We start from the raw sequence: 17,773 nt of genomic DNA, 5'->3' as shown, positions 1-17,773 counted from the left end.
ACAAGCTACAGAGGTGCCAGACAGGAAAGTTAGCATTAAAATTCTCTAGGGCTGAAGAGATGTCTCAGAGCTTGTTGCTCTTGCAGAGAACTCAGTCTCAGTTACACAGCATCTAAATGATGCTGTGCAAGCATCCATAACTCCAGTTCCAGGGAATCAAATGGCTTCTTCTAGTCTCCCTGGGCCCAGTCATTCACACGCAGGCAAAAGACATACACAAAATAACATGTCCATGGCTGGGTGCATTTATAGTCCATGGACAGAGCTAGCTCTGGGAGAACATGTCTGGGGAGGCAGAAAGTGAGGGCTCTGGACTCTCACAGGAGGAGGAGGCTACTCTCTCCTGCTCTGATTTGTTTCAGGTGCCTGGGTCTGTTCCGAAGCTGCCCGCCAAGTGTCTTAGCCCTTTGGGGCCTCCCAATCCATTTGGCAACAACAAGGGAACTGGACCAGAGGCTCTCTATAGAGTTCACTGGCCACTAATTCTACAGCAGAACTGCCCACGCAGCCCTAAAGTCATTAAGGCAGCACTGCCCAATCTCTGCTGTGGGAAGTTAGAGGCCCGAGAACCACTGACAGTCTGGCTTTATAGGAGATTGGTCCAGAACCTCCAAGGACAGTGAGAGAAATGGATGCACAGTAATACTCAGATATGTGGGTTTCAGCGCCTCTTCCACAGTACGCCCCAGGGAGACTGGGCAGGCAGAAGGCTTCTGATTTATCTACCACCAACTGCCTGTGTGACCTCAACCATTCACTTTTTTCTCTGAACCACTTTTATTTAGGGAAAAGTGGGTGGGAAGGGGGGTGCTGGGCAGAAGGAAAATCCCAGTTGTATAGTACACAAAACTGCTTGATTAAGAAAAAAAATAAAACCCTGGCTCTGGTGTTCGAGAATCTCCCAGAAAACTTGGCACATGGTTCCAGTCAGTGGGATCCTCTTTTCGAAACTGTTGAAACCTTTGGAGAAAGGTACCAATTTGTACTTCCTGGGATGAGAAAAGCAAAAAGAATATTTAAAAAGATGCAGCATCTCTGCTGACTGGTCCACTGGGGGAGAGCTCAGCCAAACTCACGTCAGATACTCTTATCAATGAATTCACCAATCAAAATTGTTGCCACAGGTTCAGGGTGGCCTGGGCTGCAGTTGCTAAGCATTTACCCTCCAAATGCAAAGCAGCTGCCAGGACTTTTCTTCAGGAAGATGTGACTAGTCTCTCTCTCCTTTAAGTCACATTTAAGAACATTTTTTTCTAACTATTTAGAACATCTCTTTATCACCCAGGCCATCTGAACCTATTTTAAATTCTCTCAGAGCAAAACTGAGATTTATATCTGTCTCGGGAACCAGTCTGAGAAACTGAAAAAATAAAATAAAATAAAACCTTCAACCTCATTTCTCTCTGGGTAGACACCAGAGAGAATGTCTAAGTTGTTCAGGCAGACTGGCTTGCTAGAGAAGGAGCCAGTGTCATGGCCTGGACGTCTAGTTACTAGACAAGCTCTGACATTGACCTAATCTGACCGGAAGGTGACACATCTATGGCACCCTGTCACAGTTTGATTTCTACAGTCATGAGAGAGGGTGCAGACACAACTTTCTACAGGGCCATTTTCACTTTTGCACTGGAAAGACTTCATCAGAAGAGAGAGGAAGCTGGAGGCGGTGCTGAAGAATCCAAGGCACTGCTCTAACATCACTGAAGAGGAAGGAGCATCCGACAAGCCAGCATCCCCAGGCCTGGGCAGCTGTCAAAGGAACAACTCCAAGGTAAAGGCCAGGCTAGCATCTTCCCACCCAGATGGAGGGAGAGGAAAGTTACATCAGAAGAGAAATGGAATTCATTGCGGAGCAGAGGAGAATGTGTCAGCTGCCCCTTACAGCTCCTGAGCTGAGTCATTACTGAGGCAAGTGCCACTCCTCAGGGCTCAGGTATGGCTAACAAGACCACAGAGACTACCATGCAATGGTGGCGCACACCTTTAGTCCCAGAACTTGGGAGGCAGAGGCAGGCGGATCTCTGTGAATTCAAGGCCAGCCTGGTCTACAGAGCAAGTTCCAGGGCTACACAGAAAAACTCTGGAGAGAGAAAGAGAAAGAGAAAGAGAGAGAGAGAGAGAGAGAGAGAGAGAGAGAGAGAGAGAGAGAGAGAGAGAGAGAGCACGCTCAGAGTAGACTACACAACACACACACACACACACACATAGGAAATGCTGTGATAACAATGATGGCTGAGGGAAAAACTAATGCATATTCTACTCAAAGCCTTCAAGCATCCCCTGTTGCTCTGGTTTCCAGATTTGTCCTGATTTTCCAGTTCTATCTACTGACACCCATCAGTGACACACTATGGAAGGCTATGGGATGACTGTGACCAAAGGGTCACTTCCTCAGTGCTTGGTCATGGGCTATTTTAGGAGGGAGGGGTCTAGATAGAGAAAGTAAGTATGGGGAGACTGCCTTAGAGGTTGCACATGGTCCTTTGTCCCTGTCTCCTTTGCTTCCAGTCCTCCAGGAGGTAAGAAACTCAAGCCTTGTGCTCTCACCGCCATGTCTCTCTATTTAGACACAAAGGTTCTGGCAGTGATGGGCTGACACCCTGGGACTGCTGGCTCTCACAAACTCTCTGAGCTGTTCTTGATCACAGCTATGAAAGAGTTCACACAACAGCAGAACTGTAACAGACCAGAGGACTCCTAACCCACCCTACCTGCTGTCCTCCTGCCTCAGCCTCCCAAGCACTGGGATTACAGGCAAGTGCCACCATACTCTGCCTACTTGTTCCTTATCTGCTTATTTTTCCTGGTGAGTAATGCTTGATCTTGTTCATGGAGCCTAGCTCACAAGCCCACTGTGCTGGCTGGTCTTATGTCAACTTGATATACAAACTAGAGCTATCTGAGCGGAGGAAACCTCAACTGAGAAAATGCCTCCATAAGATCCAACTGTAAGGCATTTTTAAAATTAGTAATTGATAGGAGAGGGACCAGCCCATTGTGGATGGTGCCATCCCTGGGCTAGGGGTCCTGGGTTCTATAAGAAAGCAGGCTGAGCAAGCCATGGGGAGCAAGCCAGTAAGCAGCACCCCTCCATGGCATCTGCATCAGCTCCTACCTCCAGATTACTCTCCTGTTTGCTTTCCTGCCCCGACTTCCTTTGTTGATGATATGAAGTGTAAGCTGAATAAACCCTTTCCTACCCAACTTGCTTTTTAGTCATGATGTTTTGTTGAAGCAATGGAAACCCTAAAATACTCGCAGAATCCTTCATCATCAGCTTCTCAGAGATAGGCATTCTCTGCTAAAATTGCTCTCTAAAAACACTGGGCCATGCTTGGGGTCCACTTCCTCTTCTTGCACACCCACGGAGGTATTCAGCCCACAGTTTCTTCTGCCTTTCTTCTGGTGGCCATGGCCCATGACTTCTTTGTGATTCTCTGGTATCCATATGACTCCACAAACCAACACTGCAGTAGAAACCATGCCCAGACCCTCATCCTCCTCTTGCCCACTCTGGAATTCTCACAGATTCCCAAGTAGTATGGTTAACATCTCCGACATCTACCACTGCTTCTGTGACTACTTAGCTATGGCCTGGGCCTCATGCTTAGGAACTTTCCAGACCCTCATGTACTCTGTGTCACCATGATGATGTCCTCCCTCTCCCCAACCCTCTTGGTGTTGCTCTCCAATGTCTGAATCCCAGCCTTGCTGATTGCCTCAGTTCTAGTCCAGGGTGTTCGAAAATCTTCTCTACCTGCACCTCCCACCTTTTAGGAGTGGACATTTTTTTAATAGTTGAGATGTTGATGTCCCTGAAAAGCCAGTGTATTAAAGACTCGATCCTCAGGGTGATGCTTCTGAAAGCGGCAGTTGGTACAGTCATGTCGGAAAACATGATTTTGTCATGTTGAAGTCAGGTACTCTTTGATCCGGTATTTGTGCAACTCATCAGATGTTCATAAAACACACCAATTAAAACATTGGGCTGGCTCTGCAGTTCTGAGTGTTTGCTGCTCTTCCAGAGGACCCAGGTTTGGTTCTTGTTACCCATACTGAGTAGCTCTGGCTCCTGGGCATCTGATACCGCTGACCTCCATGGACACCTGAACTCTCATGAACATATGCACAATCATAATGTTTTAAAATGAAGTAATCACATACATGTACAACAGCATGGGTCAGTCTTACAGTGTTACCCAACAGGATTAAGACTCAGATTGATGTATGGTCATTAGGTTTATGTTACTATAACAAATTCTGGAGGTAAGTCAACTTACTAAGAGAAGGCCTTAGTTTTGCTTCACAGTACTTGGAAGTTGATTCCATAATGGGTTCGCTTAATTGCTCTGCGTCTGCAACAACACATATACATTTATATGAGGAAGAAATTGTTCACTTTGTGGCCAGGAGCTGAAAAGAAGAGAAGAGCTGTGGCGGTTTGAGTGAGAACGGCGCCCACAGGTCAAAGATTTGAATATGTGGTCACCAGGGAGTGGCATTATTTAAAAGAATTAGGAAGTGTGGCCTTGTGGGAGGAAACTTGTCACTGGAGATGGGCTTTGAGGTTTCAAAAAGTCCATGCAGGCCCAGAATCTGCTCTTTCTGATGCCTTTGGATCCAGATGTAGAACCCTCAAATCTGTCTCCAGCATCATGTTTGCTTGTGTGCTGCCATGTTTTTTTGCTATGCTGATAATGAACTAAACTTCTGAATGTCAGTCACAATTAAATGCTGTCTTTATAAGAGTTGCCAGGGTCCTGGTATCACTTCACGACAATAGAATATTGTCTAAGTCGGGAGCCTAGAGTGACAATACACTCTTGTAATCCTAGAATTCGGGAGGTAGAGACGGGAGGATCAGTAACTCAAGAGCATCCTCAACTACATAGTGAGTTCTAGGATAGCCTGGACTATGTGAAAGTCCATCTCAGAAAGAAAGAGGGAGGGAGTAGAGGAGAAGACAGAGGAAGAGACCAAGGGTACATTTCTAAAACCTCTCATTAAGGCTCTATTTCTTAAGAGTTTCCCACACCCTTTAATGGTTCTAGCTAGAGGAACAAGCCTAAAATATACAGGTTTCAGGGCCCTGTACTTCAGATCTAAACTACAGCAGTATGCTGTGTATTAGTCAGGGTTCTAAACAAACAGAACTGATGGAATGAATATTACACACATGCACGTGTGTGTGTGTGTGTGTATCTGTGTCTGTCTATTTGAGTGTGTTTATAATTAAACTGGCTTAAAGGCTGTAGTCCCAGTAGTCCAACCATGACTATCTCATATCACTGTGTGACATGTGACTGCATTTATTGTATGTCAGACATCCCATCTCTGTGATAAATGCCCAAGGGAAACAGTTAAAAGGCAGGAAGATTTATTTTAATTCACAATTTCAGACATGTATGATCAGCTGGCTCTATTGTAGTGAGACTGTTGTGTGGTGGACTATCATGGTGGGAGACGGACATGCCAGGGCAAAGCTGCTCAACCTAAGGAAGCCAAGAAGCAGAGAGTGACCGTGGGCTGATAGGAATGCCCTTCACATTGTGCCCGCCGAGTCACAGCTCTAGCCAGTTCCCACCTCCTCTTCCCCACGCCATCCTAGCAATGCCTCTGAAACTGTCAGCCCAGAAGGGCCTTTTCCTCTTTTAATGTCATTTGCTCAGGTATTTTGCCATAGCAATGGAAATCTGGCCAACACACTCATGCAGTCATTTTGAAGCCATGAAGCTTTGCTCGATTACAAGGACAATGTCTGTAGTGATTTAATTTCTTCAGTGTATGTTCTCGGTAGCAAATAAAAATATCAGATTCTCATGTTGTGTTTTCTCTTTTAATTTCAAATAGTATGGTTCGCTTTAATTTTACTCTCTCCTTTGCTTCTCCATAATATACTCCTAGATATTTATCTAGTAAAAATATTGCTTCTCCTTTGAAAACTCCATTATATCAAACACTCTTTTTGGTTTTGAGGAATATATACTTTAAACAACCTGTTCACTGTTTTTGTTTTTTGTTTTTTCTGGGTGTGTGTGTGTTTTTTTTTCTTTTTTGTTTTTTATTGGTGGTGGGTCTTTGTTTGTTTGTTTTTTTGTGATGAGAATTCTCTGGTTGGCCTTGAACTCATGGTGCTCCTGGCTCCGCTCATAAGTAGCTGTGACTACACGTGTGTGTTCCATCAGGCTTGATGGTATCATTAAAGTAAGAAAATCTCAGTCATTAGATGCTGCGTCCACAAATGTGGGCACTGGACAATGCAGTCCTAAACAACTGATGGATCAAAGAAGAAGTCACAAAGGAAATTAGAGACAACTGTAAGAGGAATGAATATAAGAACAGTTTGCCAAAACTTGTGGGATACAGAGAAAGACATGCTTACACTACAGGGAAAAACTCAAATGGCTTGATTTTCAACTATAAAGAAATGAGAAAGGCAGGGCAAGCTAAACTCAAATATACAATAATCAATACATCATAAAAATTAAAGCAGGAATACCTGAAACAGAATTAAAACAGAAGACAAAGCTTGGGATGGCTATTTGGATACATCAGCATTTAGTCAGGCTAACCAAGAAAAAAAGAAAGAAGACTATTACAAGACAAAGTGAAACAGAGACATTGCTATCAAGTATATAAAAATAAATAACAAATGTGTACCATTATTCAGTATCTGAAACAAGGCTGGATTTATCACTATTTGTGCTCACTGGTCATAAAGTTAACTTGCTACAATCTAGACTCTTCCACGAAGAGCATCTCAGTGAGAAATCTTGTAGCTCAGTTTGGCCTGTGGGTATATTTGTGGGGAACTGTCTTCATCACATTAATCGAGGTAGGAAGACCTGGCCCACTGTGGGTGGCACCACTCCCTGAGTTTGGGTCCTGGATTGTGTAGGGGTGGCGAAAGCAAGCTGGGAAGTATGAATACATGCACTCATGCTCTCTCTGCTATTGACTAGACATGAATAGCTGTTTCGAGTTTCTGATACTCTGACTTCCTCAAGACAATGGACTGAAGACAATTGTGAGCTAAAACAAACCCTTCCTCCCCTAAATTGCTTTGTATCAGGGTATTTTGTCTCAGCTTCAGGAAGTGGATCATGGGTAGTAGCTTACACATGGGATGCTATGCTGTGTGGCACAGTCTGCTTCTTAGTGCACAGGGCTGAGGAAAGCGGTGTATTTGTTACCTCTCCCACAGTGGTGACAGAAATAAGCAACAGAAACAATTTAAAGGAGAAATGATCTATTTTGGCTCACGGTTTCAGGGCATTTGGTTCATAGTTCATTCACTCCCTGTGCTTAAATGGAAGCTTCATGGCAGAATGTACATAAGAAGGGAAGAGAGCGGGAGAGACAGAGACAGACAGAGACATAAAAAGCACAATGAAAGAGAGAGGGGGACGGGGAAAGAGAAGAGAGTTACAGGAAACAACTAAGGTAAGCCATAAGGACAGGCTTCCATGGATTACTTCCTTCAGCTAGGCCCCGCTTCTTATTCATTGCCATCTCTCAGAGGGAACTAACCCACTGATTAGGTCAAGGCCCTAAGAATCTAGTTTCTTCCCCTGGTAGCCAGGCTCATCGAACATGAGGCTCTGTTGTAAGGTTCATATTTAGACCAGGAGTTGACAGACCTTCCAGGTAGGAGAGGGACTGATTTGTCTTCAGCTGCAGAGGTATTTACTCGAGTGCAGTGGTTTGCATGACCAGCTTTTCAGAGGTATGTACACTTGCAGGGAGCAGTCATTGAATAATTCAAAAAGTTTGAAACAGGCTCTGGTGACTGCTGTTACGGCTGCAGCCTGCCATTTCCTAGAAATGGGAGGAGTTTTATTCTTAGAAGGAATAGAACAAATCCTATCTCAACTCGTAATTTTATAATAGTATTTAGAATACACTGTGAGCAAAGTCTTCCAGACAGTGACCAAGGCCCTAAGTGGGAACTCCAGACCCTTCCCCATCGCCACCATTGTGTGCAGGTCACCCACTATGACCTGCATTCAAATAGCTAGGCAAGATAGTTTCTAAAGATAAAACAGCCCTGTATGGACAAACAATTCCAGGAGAGAAACTGGACTGCCACGTAGCTCCCTGAAGCTGCTTAAGTAACTTCCTGTCTCCCAAACCTCATATATAAATCCCAAATTTAGCCCCTTCCCTTTGGCAGACACTCTTTCCCACTGTGTCTGCCCCTTAATGTTTGAAGTAAACACTAGTCTATTGGGGTCAGTCTCTGGGCTATTCTGCCTCCTTTGAGCTGTGTCAGAATCTAACAGCAGTAAGTCTTAAGATGGTGGCTTTTTAAAAAAATTATTGCTAATGTTTTTACTATTTTATGAAAGATAGAATAAAATAAGAAACATTTAAAAGGGGAGTATAACCTTTGTTTTTATTTATTTGTTTTCTACTTAACAACTGCTGCCTCCTTGTGGGTTCCTCTAGTCTGTATTATTTCTCTAGTTTCAGTAAATCATACCAAATAGCCTCCAGGTCTTCTTGTGCTGCCAAGTGGTGGCTTTCTACAGCTTCCTAAGGATCTCTGTGGTAGTGTCTGAGAAACAAGAAACAGAGCGAGAGAATCATCAGTCTGGTAAATCTGTGGAATTATTTTTAACTTGAGGGTAACTAGAACTCTCCTGAAATAGGCTCAATATTTACCTTTGTCTCACCAAGTCAAAAAGCTGTGTGCATGAATTTATCTCAAACCCAAGACTCTGTTCAGGGAGGCATGAGTTGCTGTGTACAGAGTAAGGCAGTGTTTGCAGTCCCTGCTTATTCAGTCTATGTGGTACACGCACGTGCACGGGTGTTTGCCTGTGTAGACCACAGAGGGACCCAATGCCCTTGTCTGGTCTACACAGGCACCGAGCATGCATGTGGTACATGTACATACAAAACTCTCATGTGTATAAGATTAAAATAAATGTCTTTAAAAATAAATCATAATTAAAAAAAAAAGTATGGCAGAGAGAGAAGAGTCTAAATGAGCAGGGCACAGGTTTAACACAAAGAGGAAGAGAAGAAACAACATTCTACTCACGCAGGAAATGAAACAATCAACTGAATTACAGGAACCAGGCAAATCTTTCTCAGCAATAATGCTCAATGCAAAGAATCTTAACACTGTGGCTGAAAAATGCAGACTAGGAGACTGGATTTAAAAGAAAAGACCTGTTTTTTGTCTAGAAGAAACATACCTCACTAGCAAAGACACGCAGAGAGGAAGGGAAAGGATACACACCAGCAGACCAAATGAATAGAAGCCATCTAGTTTTCTACAAGATGGCCAGAAACACACATGGGAAAAAACATTTTCTGTTCAACAAATGGTAGAGGAAAAACATGGTGTTCACATCTAAAAGAATGGAACTAGATTCCCACCTCTCACTTTATACAAAACTCAATTCAAGAAGAATCCATGATTTCAGTGGAGGACTTGAAGCCACTAGAGAAAAAGCTTCAAGGTCCAGGAATGAGCAAAGACTTTCTGAAAAAGATTCTAATACCGAGAAGTCACAGCAAGAATTGGCAAGTGAGACTGCACGCGGTGACAGAAAAGGGAAGTATTGGTGGAGCAGAGAGGTTTCTGAAGGAGAAAGTTTTCTGCCAGCTGTACATGGAGTAGTCAAAAGCTCTGGTATCTATAACAAATTAAAGAATCAAATATCCCTAAATAATCCAATCAAAAATGGACAAATGTATTGAACAGAGAGTTCTCAAAGGTGGAAATACAGATGAAAATAGGTTCAATACCCCTAGCTATCAGGGAGATGCAGAGCAAACAGCAAGGGGAGCCTGTCCATCTCACCTGTCAGAACGGTCATCCAGAAGCCAACAAGATGGCTCATCCTGCAAAAGTGATTGCCATACAAGCCCAGCCATCCAGACTCGATCCCTGAAACCTGGAGGAGAAGAGAACCAATACACACCATGGCACATGCACAACACACACATACACACACACACACACACAAATAAAAATGAGAAGAAATCAAACAACAAAAAAAGTGCAGATAAGAATACAGGGAAAGGAACTCTTGTACAGTTTCCTGGGGGGGGGAACCCTAAAACTAGAACCACCATACAGCCTGCTTCTGCTGCATATCCAAAGTAATCAAAACCCCACACCGTGGAGACAACCATGTGCCTGTGCTTATAGAAGCACTATTTACAAAAGCTAAAATATGGAATTGGCCTAGATGCTCATGAGCAGGTGAGAAAATGTGGTATACATACACACTGAAGTTTTATTTGAAGATAAATTATGAATGAAATTACACAATTTAAGGAAAATGGATGAAGCTTCCACAGTGGCGCACACCTTAAATCCCAGCACTTGGGAAGCAGAGCCAGGTGGATCTCTGAGTTTGAGGCTAGCCTGGTCTACAGAGTGAGTTCCAGGACAGCCAGGATAATGTAGAGAGACATCTGTTTCAAAAAAACAAAATACCTAAAACCAACACCACCACCAAAGGAAGATGGTGAAGATGGAACTTGTCAGGTTAAGTAAACCAAGCCAGACTCAAATAAGTTTATTTTCTCTTATATAAAAAAATAAAATTTAAATATATATGCATATGTAAATGACATGGAAGTAAAAAGGGGACTGCTTAGTTGGGTAGAGGAGAAGCAGCAAGTGGAGAGAGCTAAGAGCAAGGGAAGACTCGGCTCACATGGGGACACATTCCCTTCACGTTGAATCACATTTAACCCCTTCTGTCATGAAAGCAGAGAAGAGACATTTGGAAGAAGGAGAGTGACGAGTGAGAGGGGGCACAGCAGAAGGTACCGGGGTGACTATGAACAAAGAATAATGTCATACATGTGTCAAGTTTCATGATAACTAAAAAATAAACTAATAAAAACTTTAAAAATGTATAAAAAAGCTTCCAAGCCTTAGTATAAGCCAAGGCATGTTACACGATATGTCCAAATTGATTTAGTTTATAAAAAGAAAGACAACAGGCACAAAAATGCTTAGAAAAGCCTGGAAGAAACATAAATCCAAAGGTGATTATGCCTGGGAGGAAGGACAGGGAAGGGACTGTGAAAAGGAGTCTTCATTTAACAAAGTTCCACACTCGTTAGTCTACAGCAAGGGCGTGTTGGAGGGTGGCTCAGCAGTTAAGAGCACGGGATGCTCTTCTGCGTGACCTGGCGTCTATTCCCAGCACCACGCGGCGGCTCACAGCTGTATGTGATTCCAGTTCCGGGAAGCCAGTGTGAAACGCCATGGACTTGGAGGCTCGGTGAGACTCAGGTCTCAGCCGATAGAGGGCAGACCACTGAATTGCTGGCCCAGAATCGGAGCCTTGGTCCAAACCCTGACCTTGGCACTCTCTACTCCTGCATGCATTATTCTGCTTCTGTAATTCTGTTGTCCATCTTTGGGGGGCTTGGGCCATGGGACAGCCTCCATCAACTCCTTCCTTTGGGCCAGACGGTCTTGACATCTTCCCTGGTGGCTGTGTAATTGAGATGGGAAATTAAGGGTGTAACTGTTTCAGGCGATGGAGTCTGGAACCCACGAGGCTTGTTAATGATGCCATTTTCATTATCAGCAGACCTCAGAGCCAGGACTTCTACTTTACTCCACAAAGTTGTTGTCTGACTGCCAGCTCTGTGGTCCCAAGAGCCAGCTTGAAGGAAGAGTCCCAGAGAGCCTGACTCCAGGGAGGAGAAGAGGGCTTAATGAACCGTGGCTCCGCCCCCTCTGGCTCCTTCTATCAACTCCAGGTGTGATGCCTCTCTGGATCACTAGATAGACCAGATCAGACAGGTAAGATGGCTGAGGGCGGAGGATGCAGAAGCAGGCAAAGGGTAGGGTAGAAGATAAGGTCAAGAGCACTGGGAACTTGCAGGGCCATAGTGGAGTCTGAGGACACCCACCTTATGTGTGGATATCCTGATCCCGGAGTCACATCAGCTGTGTACCTGGTCTGTATGACTGACCCTGGATCAGACTAGGTGGCAGGCCAATCAGAGATTGTAGGTAACTAAAGGTCTGGGAGAAGGGACTTGCCAAGAGGCAAAGCCTATGACACTAGAGACCTGGAGTTACTTAACAGAAACATCTTTCAACATTCAGAGTCATGGTGGAGAAACTTCAGGTCAGAGAGGGGAAGGCTAAGGTAGTGGAGACGAGATAGAAACCAGGTTTAAGCTAGAAGCTAATATACTTACATTCTGAGACACACACACACACACACACACACACACACACACACACCTCTTTGGTGGGAACAGCACAATCAGTCTTGTGAGAGCTTGTGTGGAGTTTCAGGTTACAGTGAAGTGCAATGCCCCTGGTACCGGAGAGTCAAACTTGCAGTTGGGACCTAAAAACAGAACCTGGCCTGGGGAGATGGTTCTGTCAGTAAAGTGCTTGCAGTACAAGCTTGAGGACCTGAGTTCAGATCCGCAGAAGCCACATAAAAACAGGGCATGCTAGCATGCAGGCACTCAGCCACAACCCCAATGCTAGAGCGAGGGCAGGAGAGTGACAGCTGGGTCCCCAGAGCTCCCTGGGCAGCCAGCACAGCTGAACCAGTGAGCTCTAGATTCTGTGAGAGACCTTTTCCCAGAAACGTGAGGAAAGTGACTGAGGGAATCATTCAACATTGGCCTCTGGCCACCACAAGTAGTGCACACACACACACACACACACACACACACACACACACACACATTAACTGGGACAGTCCTTGATATACATCTTTAGGGGCATGGGCCAGCTACCTCTAAACCTCCTTTTCAGCCAAATGCACAGAAGACCTCAAAAATGTTTATTGAATTAGAGATAGTCTTTTCTAAACTCATATTTTACAGATGTGAAGAGTGAGCTCAGAGGCCCAAACAAAGCAATCAAGGCAGAAGGCTGGCCCAGCAGCCAGGACTCTTGTTTCAGGTGGGTTCAGATCTTCGTGGCTGTCTGGCTACAGAAACAGCCTCCCTAGCTGTGGACTTGAGTGAGGGCCTCACCTCTTCTGACTCTTGGTTTCTTCATTTGCTGAGGAAGCATAACCACACCCCGTAGGACTGGGTGGTAGGGATGCTGTCTGCAAAGTGCAGCCTCAGCCTGGACATTTGGACGACTCCTTCCTCTCTTCCTCTCTCTGGCTCACTCTTGGACTATTAGAGCATTCCAACAGGAAAAACCCTACCAGGCCCCTTCACACCCTTAGTAGTTGGAAGAATTCAACATACCTTCGAAATGGTAATTCAGAATTACCTCAATTACCTCTGGGTTATGGAATAAAAGTTGAAAGGAATCTAATGTTATAACACAAGGCCACTGCTTTCTAAAATACAGTACCAAATATCAAATTTTTTCAGGAGCATTTTCATGCTACTCTTTGGCTAAAGCTCCCAGACTTTGTCATCGTTCCAGCACACTCCACAGGAACAGCAGCTTAGAGGAGCAAATACTTCCAGTGCTTTGGGCGTGAGCACAAAAGACTCACTTGTTAGGTTCCACAGTGGTCCAGGCTTGTAGGGCAGCCAGGCTCATTGCAGACTTATCTCTGACCCTAGGGGACCTGACCACTGAGATCTGTTGATAGTCTATTTCTGATACTGAGAGTCCATTTTCCTTGTGACCTTGGGACAACCACAGTTCATTTCCAAGCCTCACTCCGTGTCTCCTTCCGTATGACAAAAGGGTGGGCTACACCAATTTAACTGATTTCATCACTAATGGTTCCTTTGTTGCTGCTTCATGATCACCAGCAGAGTGAGGCAAGCTGAAGGAGAAGTCACATGGCGTCTCCTCCTGCAAGTGACAGCTCCTGGGAAGGGCTGGGAGCCTTGGTCAGTAGAAACACTCAACTCTGTAACCACCCTGAAAGTGCTCCTGGCTGGTGCAGCCAGAGCCGTGTTATGTGTTGGTCACAGAGGGAAGTACGGGGCCTTTATGAGCCAAGCAGAGCTGGGGAGAGCTTAGAGGAGGAGACATCTGAGATAGTGTCACAGAAGTACGGGGCAAGAGAAGGGGCTTGCAGGTGGCCAAACTAGGGAGCTGGGGCATTTGGGGTTCAAGACCCGTCTCTGCCAGGAGTTTGCTGGCTTCTCTGTTTCTGGCCTTGAGCCTCGACACCAACCTGCCTCACTGTTTAACAGATGAAGCGGAGGAAAGGGAAGAGGATACAATTGGATTTGATGGCTTTGAACTTCTGTCCTTTGAGACCTAATTTGATCCAAGTCCATTCAATACACAGTGATTTCTTTGACCTTTCATGGCACTGAGGGAAATGATGTTTGCATGTCTTCATTGTTAGGTAATGAGGTGGTAGGCATAGGCAGGTTGGGTCATTGTGAGTTAATTCTCTGCTGTTGCTTTTCTGCTTGGTTGGTGGAGGTGAATCCCAGACACGCTTTCAAGAGCTCGTATAGTAGAGGGTCAGAAAGATATGTCACCAGCCATCTTCACTTCACCTTTAAGAGATTGACAAGCGTCCTCTGAAGTGCCAACCAAGTGGTACTGTCAGCCATGGACGTAGAAAAAGTAAGAGAAAGCCTTATCCTGTCCCTTCTCCCACGACACCTGGGCTTCCAGACTCCCCAAGGAAAGCAAGACAAAACATAGGGTTGGTAGGGAGAGGTCCGGGCTCAGTCCCAGCTCTATGGCTGACTATTGATGTTCATTTGAATCAGACTTGATCTATATTCATCAAGTTCTTAATTTCAAACATTGGAAACCTTAGTTCTGGGCTATTTCCTAATAGATGCGTCATTTCACATTTTCCTCTATAGACTAATGTCCTTATTTACTCATTTAGGGATCTAGACTTTTTAAATTAATTTATTTTTACATTTTATTTCATTTTGTTTTGCAATATTGGGAATTGAATCCAGGGCCTTGTACATGCTAAGTGAATGCTCTCCCTTGGGGAGAGCCTTAGATCATCTATAGTGTATTTCCCTTTGGTCATATTCTCCCAACTTTGCATATCTAATAATTTTTATTGTGGGATGGACATTAATATCTATAGATGCATTGGACACATTGGATAACATGCATGTCTCATTAGACACACTTCCCATTTCTCTCTTAGGCAGGTAGAGTCGGGTGCTCAGCACTTCAGGCTAATGGGTATTGGAGTCAGGTTTTTGGTTTCTTCAATAGCAGTAAGAGTCTAACCTTTCCTGGGTTATGATTCTCTATTGTCTCAGTGCTGACAGACTGTGGGAGATTTGCTTCGTTTTGGAGGGTATGGGTGAGGGCTTTAGCTGTCCCTCCCACCCACTTCCATATCCTGCTTTCCCACATACACACAGCTCGAAATCTTTGGGAAATGTTAAGAGAAGAGCACTGTGCATGTGAGGCAGGCCATCTCCTGTGGCCTTTTAAGTACTAGTGGTTCCTGGGAGATCTTAGTGAAGCTTAGCCCCCCCCCCCCCAGGCTTCTTAGCAGAGCCCCAGAATCTAGATGACTTATGGAAAGACTAGCTATACAACCAGAGTGCTTTTCTTGTCTAATCCACTCTGTAAGCCTCTCTTGATTGCCAAAATCTTGCTGCTTTCTCTCATATCCAAGTTTGCCTGCCTAGTTCAAGCCAGCCCATGATGGTCGCCAAATCAAATAGGAGACTCTGAGGGAGAAACAAAAAAAGCCAGTGATTGTACTTTCACTCTGCAAGGTCCCACAGCCTGGGCAAGTCCAGTTCCTTCCACCCTTACTGCAGCTGTGCTTCTTTAGTTTGACTTTTAGAATGTGGTCGTGCATGCCTGTAATCTCAACACTTGGTGAGCTGAGACAGGAGGATCAGGAGCTACATAGTGAATGCAAAGTCAGACTAGCCTATATGAGACCCTATCTCAACGAAATGATGATTTATGTCATTTTATCCAGGTTTTCCTACTTGTGACAGTGGGGTGTTGGGCTGCCATGACCTACTATATCCTACTAAGGAGCAAAGTCTTAGTATACCCAGCTTGCATGCAGTCAAGGGAGTCCCAGGTCGAGGAGAACAAAGAAGAAGACCTGATGGATGTGTGAACTGCAACATGCTACCGAGAACCTTGGACAAAGCTGTCCCTGTAAAGCCACGTGCTGGAGCTTTCAGTGAGTGCAAAAGTAGGGCACGGGTTGAAGAACTTGATTTTAGAGATCCAACAAGCTGAATCACGTAGTGTGGAGTCTGAGATAAGGTCTGAAGGGAGTCTTTCCTAAGCACTTTGTGTTAGTGATCCAATGATCAACCATTTACCTCTGAACTTCCCACAAGAAAGCCTGGGATCTGGGCCTGCCTTCTTGAGTTGGGTTGTTGGCTAAATTCAGTTTGGTAGACTGTTGATTGATACTTGGTAGAGCTGGGACTCAGATGGTGGGAACCAATACCACAGCCTACCATCAATCCTCCGGAGTTGGTTATAAATAACTGTTCTCAGATTAATTAAGAATAAACATTATGGAATTATTTTGACAGAATTCTTTGTTTTTCTGGTTTTCAGATGTTCCAGCCACTCATGACCCAGACCCCAGGTGCTGTTCCACTATGGAGGCTATAGCCTGCAATGGGTCAGTAGATGGCTCTACTGTCTTCTACCTGGTGGGCATTCCCTCCCTACCAGAGCCCTTCTACCTCCCTGTCTTCTTTCTTTTTCTTCTGTTCTATCTTCTTATCCTCACAGGGAACACTCTGATCCTGGTGGCTGTGGTGGCCGAGCCCAGCCTCCACAAGCCCATGTACTTCTTCCTAATCAACCTCTCAGCTCTAGACATCCTCTTCACCACAACCACTATTCCAAAGATGCTGTCCCTATTCCTGCTGGGAGACCACTTCCTCAGCTTCCCTTCCTGCTTATTGCAGATGTATCTATTCCAAAGCTTTACATGCTCAGAAGCCTTCATCCTGGTGGTCATGGCCTATGACCGCTATGTGGCTATCTGCCGCCCTCTGCACTACACCGTCCACATGACCCCACAGACAAACACTGCACTGGCAGCCAGTGCCTGGATCACCGCCCTCCTTCTGCCCGTCCCAGCAGTAGTAAAGACCTCTCAGATGGTATATAATGGTATCGCCTACATCTACCACTGTTTCTGTGACCACCTGGCTCTGGTCCAGTCCTCTTGTTCTGACACCACTCCCCAGACGCTCATGGGATTCTGCATTGCCATGGTGGTGTCCTTCCTCCCCCTCCTCCTGGTGCTTCTCTCCTATGTGAGAATCCTGATGTCAGTGCTTCGGATCAACTCCAAGGAAGGGCGTTCCAAAGCCTTCTCCACCTGCAGCTCCCACCTCCTGGTGGTGGGCACCTACTACTCTTCCATTGCCATAGCCTATGTGGCATACAGGGCTGACCTGCCCCTGGACTTCCACATCATGGGGAACGTGGTCTATGCGATTCTCACACCGATCCTCAACCCTCTCATCTACACCCTGAGGAACAAAGATGTCAAAGCGGCCATTACCAAAATTGTTTATCTCAAAGGCGTAATGTGAATGTTTGACCTCTCAGTGAAGCTAACTCTGTCCCCAGGATTCCAACTAGCTATGTTTGGCTCAGAGAAAAAGACTCAGAGTGGTCCAGTGCTCAGAGTAGAAACTCAGTAAATAAAAAAAAATGGCCAAATTAATGAATGTAATGTTGTGTAATAAAAATTCCCTCAAGCAAACAGGCTTCTCTTCAATCTAGGTAACTTGGTTCATGGCTTTTTCTCTGTACAATGAGATAATGTTAGCCTTTATTTTTATAAGAATCTAAGCTTGTCTAAAAGTTTCACTACTGGATTATTCAAAAACATTTACTAAAGAAAAAGAA

General features: G+C 44.9%; 1 protein-coding gene across 1 annotated transcript; it reads left to right on the top strand.

The window, feature by feature from the left end:
* Positions 1–16,503: 16,503 nt before the first annotated feature.
* On the top strand, positions 16,504–17,454 carry LOC114623992 (olfactory receptor 2AT4). The gene has a single exon (XM_028770747.1). The coding sequence runs from the start codon at positions 16,504–16,506 to the stop codon at positions 17,452–17,454; it is 951 nt and encodes a 316-aa protein (XP_028626580.1).
* The last annotated feature ends 319 nt before the right edge of the window (positions 17,455–17,773 follow it).

Source organism: Grammomys surdaster, unplaced genomic scaffold (genome assembly GCF_004785775.1).
Source record: "Grammomys surdaster isolate TR1022 unplaced genomic scaffold, NIH_TR_1.0 203, whole genome shotgun sequence".
NCBI classification, from domain to species: domain Eukaryota; kingdom Metazoa; phylum Chordata; class Mammalia; order Rodentia; family Muridae; genus Grammomys; species Grammomys surdaster.
The sequence above is the reverse complement of the archived record's forward strand: the minus strand, read 5'-3'. Positions and strand labels throughout refer to the sequence as shown.

Excerpts from the sequence above, each read along its gene's own strand:
- LOC114623992 (XM_028770747.1), top strand. The coding sequence starts at position 16,504 with ATGGAGGCTATAGCCTGCAATGGGTCAGTAGATGGCTCTACTGTCTTC.